This window comes from Oratosquilla oratoria, chromosome 6 (genome assembly GCF_046742065.1).
Source record: "Oratosquilla oratoria isolate Oo_2021 chromosome 6, ASM4674206v1, whole genome shotgun sequence".
NCBI classification, from domain to species: domain Eukaryota; kingdom Metazoa; phylum Arthropoda; class Malacostraca; order Stomatopoda; family Squillidae; genus Oratosquilla; species Oratosquilla oratoria.
In genome coordinates, this window is record NC_134782.1 from 37,467,098 (window position 1) to 37,477,726 (window position 10,629).

The following is a 10,629-nucleotide window of genomic DNA, read 5'->3' on the forward strand; positions in this document are numbered from 1 at the left end:
GGCAACAGCCAAAATAACATTGAGTTGAATACAGATGCCAAAGGGATAAAGTATTTTTATCATATTTTTGGACAGTTGATGTGGATAGGGTATTTGTTTATTTTAAATGAGTGTTGTTAATTAGAATGCAAATGCCTGCAAATTTTATTAGAAATGTTTTATGACAAAATCATGATGTCTTGCATTCAGACATATGTGCATGGAGGTACAGCCGAGTCCCTAGATGTGCACATATAGCCTGTATGACATGCACCTGCCGCTTGCAGTCACTTGACTCAGTAGTCACAATATTTGTGTTTGCAACATGATATAATTTAATAAGAGATTGGTGTGTATTGCTTTTAACAGTGTTGTGTCTTTCAGGAAAGGAGCAGGTGAGTGGTCAAGTGGTGCCCCATCCTCCAGCTACAACACCCACTTCAGTTGGCTTGCCCTCACCCACTAATATGCATCCATCTCCTCAAACACCAGAGGGTCCTGTGATAACTGTTGCTGTCTCAGGAGGAGGTGTGGGAGGTAGCAGTAGTGGGGGTGGTGGCAATAGTGGAGGTGGAGTTGGTGGTAACAGTAGTGGTGGTGGTGGTGGAGGAGGAGGAGGTGCAATGTCAACAAGCCAACTCTACCTTTTGGACAGTACTTATGACTTAGATTTGGACTCCATAGATGGGTCTGTGTCACAACCTTCTCATTCAGAGTCCAGCCAACTTGGTTTGATAACAGGTAATGCTGTATAGCACCTTGTGAAGATCTCATCCTTGTGTACAGTCTCTCCATGGTGGATTCAAGCAGAACTATTTTTATCATACAGATTAGCTGCTCATGCATTCACTCAAGCAGTACCAGTGATTTCAGGTAACAGTGAAATGTGGAAAAAGTGCATTGTTGCGGAATGCAATAAAGAAATGAACTGGGAAGGTGTGCATTGAAAAGCTCAACAGAAATGGATGCATTGCTAGGAGAGAAACAGTTGTAGCCTAGAGAAAACATAGATGTCTTGCTGTGGAGTGCACAAACAGTTTGTACTTTGAAGCATTTAGTACCAAATGATGTAGAGGTGAACTAAAGCTCTGGATAACAGTCTGGATATCTAGACTTCATCCCAAAGTGATGTAGTATAATGAAGCTTTCCAAAGTTATGAAAAATGTACAGTAGTTTATGTGATATATTGAATTATTGATCTGCCTTTACTCTGAGCTCCTCACTGTTGTCGATGGTTTTGTGTTTATATGAATGAATGTGAAACTTGTAACTTGAGGGTGATGGACTGGTGAGTGATGTTTGGATTTGATTACTTTTACCTGTGGTCAGGATGTTTGCATCCATATCTCATTTAGTCTGAGTTATTTATTTTTGTTTTGAATGTGGTGGATCAAATTGATTATGCTGAGGCATTGGTAATGCTGCGACATGCATTGAAAGCAATAAATATTTACCAAATGTCTTAAAAGTAGGAAGTGTCCTCGTTTGGTGATTTACACTCTTATAAGAAGCTTCAGTGCCTCTTAGTTGTGGTACTGTACTCTAGTACTCATTTCATATTCTATACTTTAGCATTACCATAGGTTCTCACTTGTACCATATGTTGACGCAAGGGTGACCTTGAGTTTCAGATGGGGTTAATTGACCATAAGTTTTTCAGGACCACTTGATTGTGTGTTTTCAGCTCCCATAGTTTTGTGGAAGAGTTGTTTATGAAATAGCATTATACAAAGAGAAATATATTGGTTAAGGAAATAATGCTGTTTACAAGTACTTTGCTTTTGTGTATAGAGATGGAAACATAACAGTCTTTAGGTTTGCAGTGTATCAAGTGGCTGAAGTGTGCTCTTGAGGGAGTCTGTACATATTGAACCTAAATGCTGCTGTGTGCAATAGCTATCTCATTCAATTTGGGGTACATCTTGGTATGTGTAAAGAAATGCAATCATTATAACTGAATGTATTGAGGAATTACTGTCACATAATTACTATTTAGCAAAACTGTACAATTGTAATGATTATTCACAAATTGGACACAATTATGGTTAACAAAATTGGATTATTTGTGTTTTGTCAATTCTGCTCTGATTGTTAAAAGTGAAAGGTCTGGATATTGTGTAAGTAAAGTTCACAAATAATTATTCTCACAACTTCAATCAATCAGTCATTGCTTTGAGTTTCACGAAGTGGAAAACCCACAGCCCCACAGTGGCTGGCAACGTTCCTTGGAACCTCTTACAGATCTTACTGGAAAGACTCTGCACTGTTGTGTCTGTTATATCAATGGGAGACTTTTTCTGTAATTGCCTGAAAGTTGCAAGAGGAGAGTAGTTGCTTGTTATCAGCTCTCCATGTTCACTGCATCAGTTTTGTTGAACAGATGAAGCTTTTAAAAGTAAAATTTATATTTGAAAAAAGTAGAGAGAATAACAAAAGAACAGTATTAGGGTGGAAGGAGGAGGAGGTAGGGTGCAAGTAGGAGGATATAGGCAGACTGGAGATGGGACAGTTTATTGCAATCTGTCACACTGTACTAATAACAGCCCCCACCTCATTGTGGAGTCTTGATGGAGACCTTTGGGTCATTTTGTATGTTCTCTTGTGCTCTAGTTCTCTCTGTCAGGAAACCCATAGGAAGTAGGCAGATTGGAAGGTTAGTGGAATAAGAATTATACTCAAAATTGGTGATGGGGGGAAATATAGGGACATGAACCTGGAAGTAATTTGGGTGTATATATAAATATATTTATGTGTATTCACCTAGTTGTATTTTGCAGGAATGGGAGCTACACTCATGGTATCCCACCTTTGTATCTCGCAGTGTCTAGTTTGCTCTTAAACTGGTGTGTGTGTGTGTGTACATATGTGTGTGTATATATATATATATATATATATATATTTAAAATGTGAATCCCACATTAAGAAAAAAGAAAGTATTGAAGGTGATTTGTATATTATAACCACTATGGTCCACTCTGCTGAAAAGGACCTCAAACAGTGGTTTAATATAGTGATTACCTTTAGTGTTTCTTTTATCTGAATGTGGGATTCACAGTTTATTTTATAAATGTGTTAGAACCTTTGATTCACCTGGATATGTGTATATATATATATATGTGTGTGTGTACATATACATACATATATATATATATATATATTTAAAATGTGAATCCCACATTAAGAAAAAAGAAAGTATTGAAGGTGATCTGTATATTATAACCACTATCTGTGGTCCACTCTGCTGAAAAGGACCACAGACAGTGGTTGTAATATACTGATCACCTTCAATGTTTCTTTTATCTGAATGTGGGATTCATAGTTTATTTTATAAATGTTTTAGAACCTTTGATTCACCTGGATATATTTACCTAATTGTATTCTACGGGAAGGGAGCTATGCTCGTGGTGACCCATCTTTGTATCTTTCAGCATCAAGTTTTTTCTTAAAATCTTGAATAGTATTTGCACACACTTTCTTTATCTAAGTTATTCCAGGTATCCAGCACTCTGTGTGGGAAGCTAATCTTTTTCCAATTTCTTCTATAGTTATCCTTTTTGTTTCTTTTAATGACCTTGTTTTTCCATTGTCATTTTTAAGTAAGTCATTCCTATCAAGGATTTCCATTCTTTTCATGATTCTAAATATAGTCGGTAGATCACCTCTTTCTCTTCTCTGCTCCAGTGTTGGTAGTTCCAATTTTGATAATCTTTGTTTGTATATTAATTTGGAAAGAGCTAGTCCCAACTTTGTTGTTGCTCTCTGTATTCTTTGTAGTTTCCTTATATTCTTTTTAGTACTGGGTGACCATAGTGTCGCTGCGTATTCCAGTTTTGGTCTAATCAATGTACATAGATACATATACCAAGGCATTTTTCCCCTTACAAGAGAGGTAGCCAAAAAGGAAAAGGCATAAAATCATTCCCACCCATTCCATCCCTGAATACACTCCACACCCCTCCACCCTCCCTCTCATCTTAGCACCTCCTGAATGACGGGTCATCCCTGCACCTTGTCCACTGCCCTGGGTCAGAAGCAGTGTCGCAAGACACAGCACATTCACAGCAAGGCCGCTTCATTAAATCAGCAACCCCCCCTCTCCGTCCCCCCATGCATAAAAGGAGAATATGGTGAGAAATCCCTTCGGGCTACATCAAATTTTGCTCACACATACTACCTCACCCCCCATCCCCCTGCCCATTCCACCTCATGCATCACATCATCATCCATATACAACTATTCTCCATTCACCTGTCTTCTGTCCTCTCCCGTCCTTCCTCAACAGACATTCCCCTCTTCCCCAAAGCCCCCTTCACCCCATCCATCCACCTCATCCTAGGACGTCCCCTCATGTTCACTCCCTCCACATCTGCCTTCCATACCTCTTTTACTAGTCTTTCTTCACTCATTCTTTCCATGTGTCCAAACCATCTTAATACTCTTTCATCAACCCTATCTCCCAACTCCCTTTCCACCCCCGTTCTCCTCCTCACCTCCTCATTTCTCACTCTATCTAGCCTAGTAACCCCCATCATACTTCTCAGACACCTCATCTCAAACACATTCAAACTCCTTCTCTCTTCCTCTCTTATGTTCCATGTTTCTGCCCCATACAGTGCTGTTAGCACAATCACTCCTTCATATAGTCTCCTCTTAGCATCCATTCCCAAATGTCTATTCCTCATTACACTCTTTAACCCCTTCCATACGGTGCCGCACACGTAGGCGTCATGGACTTAGATCTCGGTGGCAGCAGCCAATGCCAGCCGTACGACGTGTCGTAATAATACTTGCATCATAAAATATAGTCACCGCTTATATCAATCGTTCTCTCTTCACCCGTGAATTTTGATAACCATAGAAAATGCGATTACAAAAGAATTAGAAAGAATGTCATTATGGAGGGGCGACTACAATAAATCTAATCAAGACGTTAATCCACCAAGGCATTTACTCGCTTCTCTCACTCTACATTCTTCCTCCATCTCCACTCCACATTTTCCTGCCACATTTGCACCCAAGTATCTAAAACTATCCACTTCCTCCAGTCGCTCTCCCTTAATGCTCACTTCCAGTCTGCTGCCACTTTCACCCCTTGAACATCTCATCACCTTACTTTTACCCACATTTATCTTCAGCTTTCTTCTATCACACACTCTCCCAAACTCTGTCACCAACTTCCTCAATCCCTCCTCCGATCCTGCCACAAGTGCAGTGTCGTCCGCAAACAACAGCTGGCTCACCTCCCACTTTTCTCCATTTTCTTTAACCATCTCCAATCCCTGACCCACCACCCTTGCATTTACCTCTTGCACTACCCCATCCATGTAAAGATTGAATAGCCAGGGCGACATAACGCATCCCTGATGAAGTCCCACCTTTACCTCGAACCACTCACTCTCTCCATTTCTAATCCTGATGCAAGCTCTACTACTCTTATAAAAACTCTTGACAGCTACTAGAAGCTTTCCCCCTATCCTGTATATCCGCAAAACCTCCCACAGTGCCTTTCTGTCTACCCTGTTGTAAGCCTTTTCCAGATTCACAAAAGCCCAAAAAACATCCTTCCCCTTTCCTATAGTTTTCTCACATATCTGTCTTACCACAAAGATCTGATCTACACAACCTCACCAATTACTCCCTCTGTTCCTCTCCTAATCCTCTCAGTCAAGATCCTCCCATAAGCCTTCATTTCTTCATCCAAATAATCAAATGCCACTTTCATTGACCTTAATAGGTTGAAGGTTTCTCTATTTTGTTTATATGTATATCCAGTGTCATGTCTTTGCTGATTATTACTCCAAGGTCCCATTTCCGAGTGCACTTTTCTTTACCAGTTTTATAATTTTTTTAAATTCTGTTTTTACTTTTTCCAAACTCCATTATACTACACTTCTTGATATTGAAGTTCAATTCCCACTTATGAGTCCATTTCCAGATTTTGTCTAGCTCTGATTGTAATAATTCACGGTCTTCTGTTCTTACTTTTATATTTTTGTGTTATCTGTGAAGAAATTCACATAGCATTCAACTCCTTCATCCATATCATTTATGTATATGGCAAACATGATTGGAGCCAGCACCAACCCTTGTGGAACTCCACTTTTATCATCCATTTTGAGTATTTGTCTAATTATTACCCTCATTTTTCTCCCAGTCAGGAAATCTTCCATCCATTCTAATAGTTTACCTGTGATGCCACCTATTGATTCCAATTTTCTTATTAATTTCTTATGTGGTACTTTGTCAAATGCCTTTTGTAGGTCTAGATAGGCACAGTCTGCCCATCCATCCCTCTCTTCTATTATATCTATTAGTCTTGAGTAGAAGCAGATCAGGTTTGTTGTAATGATCTTCCTTGTCTAAATCCCTTGTTAGGGAGAACAGTCTGTAGTTAGTTGGATTTTCTTTGTTTCCTCCTTTATATATGTATATATATATGTATATATATATGTATATATATATATATATATATATATATATATATATATATATATATATATATGCTGGTACATTGTGACAAGTTGATAGTTGATGAAGGTGGGAAAAGAAGTCTAGTTCTGAGTTTCTTGAGTTTATTCCTGAACAGTTTCGCTCTAAGCTTCTTCAGAAGAATCATAGAGTGAAACCATTCAGGAATAAACTCAGAAACTCGGAACTAGACCTGTGACTTCTTTTTCCACCTTCATCATATATATATATATATACATATATATACATGCACACACACACACACACAACACTGCGCAAGATACAAAGACAGGACATTACAAGCATAACTCCACTTCATGTAAGATACAACTAGGTAAATATACATGCATACACACATAGCTAGATGGTGCAGTGGTAACGTTTGCAACTGCTAACCCAGCTGTCCGAGTTTGAATCACCCCAGGGCTGTAATAATTTCAGTATCACTGCTGCGAGCTGTTACTCCAACTCTTGTGGGTGGGGAGTTGGGGGTGTATGTGTGTGTCAGGTCACAGCATTACCCATAGATCAGTAATATATGAGCTCTGAGCTCTCATCTGGGAGGGTAGTAGCTGTCAATCATGAGTCCAACATGTGATCCAAGACCATGGTGAATTACACACACACACACACACACACATATATATGCATGTATGTTGGAACCACACATGAATGTGAGGTTAGGTATAATAAAATGGAGAGTAGGAGACGGGACCCCATGAGCATTGCTTCTTCCCTTTATATTGCAATTAGGTATATGCACCAGTCACATAATCAGAAGAATGCCAATCTCACACTGGTGTAGTTGTGGGTTTGAATCTCGCATTTCTCTCCAAGCAAAATATGATCAGTGTAATGTATGGCTGCTAGTCAAACAAAAATGTGATGTTAGCTTGTACTCCATGGAAATTGATTTATTCCTTTTTTTTTTCCCAAGCTATCTTGACCTTAGCAGGATGAAGTGCATGAAAGAAAGAATTCCTGATAGAACACAAAAATTTTAGAACAACTATTAGCTGCAGTTGCAGAAAAGCTTATATCTGTCCAGATCATTTACCATTATTCACAACTGTAACCAAAGCTATGTGAACAACAATAATGATTATAATGATAATAGTAATAATGCGTATGCATATATATATATATATATATATATATATACATATATTTATATGTGTGTGTGTATATATGTGTACATAATACATACAGATATATCAAAAACCCCTTTCCTCCATATAAAAAGTGTGGCCAAGTCAGAGCATGCACCCATCCTATACCCATCCAAAGAACCCATTCATTGTCCCTCCTGTCACATAGTTCCTCGTGGATAAAGGGTCACCCCAACCCCCATCACACTGCATGGGTCAGAGGCAATTTGATAAGACGCAACACCTCCATAGCATGGTCTGATAACTGAAACTGGCAGTCCCCTCCTACCACCATCCATTTAAGAAATATATTGAGTAGACAAGAAGAAATCCTTTTGCGCCACATCATTTCCTCATCCATTTGCAGTCATTCCCCATTCTGACCAATCTTTTGCCCTTGGCCTTCCTTCCTTGGCAGACCTTCCATAGGCATTCAGCACCCCTTTCACTCTATCCATCCAGCTCATTCTTGGTCTTCCCCTCAAATTCTTTCTGTTCACTTCTGCTTTCCACACTTCGCTAGTCTTCCTTCTCTTATTCTTTCCATATGCCCAAGCTATCTCTGCCTTACCTCCATATTTTCACCATCCATTCTCATAACCTTCACCATACTTCTTACATTTCATCTCAGACATATTTAAAATCTTCATATCTGCATCTTTAAATTCTAAGTCTGCTCCATACTGGGCACAGTTACTCCCTCATACAGTCTCCTCTTTGTGTTCAACCCCATATACCTATTTCTCGTTACTTTTCATCCCCCCCCCCACAGACATTTACTTGTTTCCCTTAATCAAAATTCACCTCTATCTCTCCTCCATTCCTGGCCACTTGTACATACATATATCAAAGGATTTTTCCCTCTTACAAGGGAGGTAGCCAAAAAACAAAGGCATAAATTCCACTCCCACCCATTCTATCCCCACACTCTCCCCTCCCTCTTATCTCAGCTCCTCCTGGATGACAGGTCATCCCTGCATCTTGCCCACTGCCCTGGGTCAGAAGCAGTGTCACAAGACACAGCATGTCCACAGCAAGGCTGCTTCATCCAGTCGGCAACCACCCCTCTCCGTCCCCTCATGCAGACTTAAAGTTCTCCACTTCTTCAAGCTTTTCACCCTTTAAATTCACCTCCAACACATCACCACCCTCACTCCTTGTACATCTAATCACCTTGCTTTTGCACATATTTACCTTCAGCTTCCTCTCACATACCTTCCCAAACCTTGCACTGACTGCTTCAGTTTATCCTGTGACACTGCTACAAGCACAATGTCATCTGCAGACAACTGGTTTACCTTTCACTTCCCTCCATTCTCACTTACTAGCTCCATGATAATAATAATAGTAATAATGATATATGGTAACAATAATAATTGTTGCTGTTGAGTCACTGATGGGAAACCTGCAACCCCAGAATAGCTAGCAACAGTACAAAGGCCTTTCCATAGACCTCTCAAGTAATAAATTTTGGACTGTGTGTCTGATCCAGTGTGATCAGCTAACAGGATAAGAAAAAACTGAGTGAAAGTAGTCATAGTTGATAAAAATGTCTTGGGTCCAATTTTGAGAGTAAGTGCCAGCCCCTTGGAGCTGTACCTCCTGGTAAAAGTGGGGGTGTTGATAGGTTTTTGAAGATAGGAATGAAGAGATGATCTTTTGATGTCTATCTTGCAGGACCACCAGTAGCAGGTATTGGTCCTCAGTTTGAAGAAGTTACATACTCGTATGTTTTGTTAGGTATTCAGGATCCTAAACATTTGTCTCAAAGAGTATAAATGGTTCTATTTCTTCAGGTTAAGATTGATACATATACCAATGGCCTTTCTCACATGTAAAGGGGTGGTTGAGTCAAAGCATGCTTTGACTTCTTGTGGAAAAAAAAACACAGAAAGGGAATCCCCTGTCCTGCACTTTACCCCATAAGTCAGCTTTTACAATTGTGGAGACACAGTGCTGGTATTCTTATTATTCCACCACAGGAGCATGAGAAATGGGGAAGTGAGGGAGAAATTTAGGAAGGGCAACAAAAATGAGGGATATAAAAATTGACATAATTTCTACATAATGGAGATTTGCCTCCAAATTGAAAGAATGCTATGTGATTGTTCTTTAGGGGTGCTACAGATCTAAGATATTGACTGCATATAACTATGTACAAATATGCCTTGTGCTGTGTGCTGTAGTATACCTCTGTGCATTACTATTTTCTTCATCTTCTTCCTTCTGGTTATTCAGCTAAGGGGGACATCATTATTCTTAAGGGACAAAAAGGATTTTTGACTGAGCTGTTGCAGTGATACCTTTACAGATTATATTGGGGCTGATGCCAGACAATTCTATTCCAATGGCATCACCATTTGTAAAGGAGTTGTATGAATGCATGGTAATCAGACATTAGTTTTATCCAATTGGAAACAGAGAAGAGGCAGGGTTACCACTGGCAGATCTGTGTACACAAAGTATTTCTATATATGATGTATTTGTCCATGTTTAATACATTTGTTTATTGTTGCACACTGATACATTACTTTAATTTTGTTTTATCTAAGGTAAACTTGTTATTTTTTATTCATGCTTACCTTAATGTATTAAGGTAGACATGTATATGTAAAGTATTAGATTCCTCACTGTAAAAATCATTTACTTTTTCATGTGTAATCTGTAGAATTACGTAAAATAGCTCTCATTTTTGCTTTGGCTCCATTGCTCTGCACAAATAGTACCCTACTACCAGCAGTCAGCCTCTCTAGAGCACTTTCTTGTGCCACCACTATTTGTTAGAACCAGCCTCATTATTACTAATGGATGATATACCTGTAATATGCAAGTTATCCATTAGGATATTGTTTATGGATAGTATATGTATTTACCAGTGTCATATTTCCCCTTGTAAGGGGTGGCCAAGTCAAAGCATGCTTTGATTTTGTGAAAGAGAGAGAGAGAGAGAAAAAAAGAAGAAGATAGAGAACAGGGAATCCCCAGTCCTCTTTCACCACCACATTTAGTCACCATTTACAACATTAATTGGAA

General features: G+C 39.2%; 1 protein-coding gene across 3 annotated transcripts in view; it reads left to right on the plus strand.

The window, feature by feature from the left end:
• app (Palmitoyltransferase app) overlaps positions 1-4,802 on the plus strand; it is a 60,536-nt gene extending 55,734 nt beyond the window's left edge. Inside the window, exon 7 of one of the 3 annotated variants that reach the window (XM_076186721.1) lies at positions 364-4,802. In XM_076186721.1, coding sequence (XP_076042836.1) covers positions 364-734 — 371 coding nt within the window. In that variant the 3' untranslated portion in view covers positions 735-4,802. The remainder of the gene's footprint in view (positions 1-363) is intronic. The other 2 variants (XM_076186720.1, XM_076186719.1) reach the window with 2 other exon arrangements.
• Positions 4,803-10,629: the final 5,827 nt, after the last annotated feature.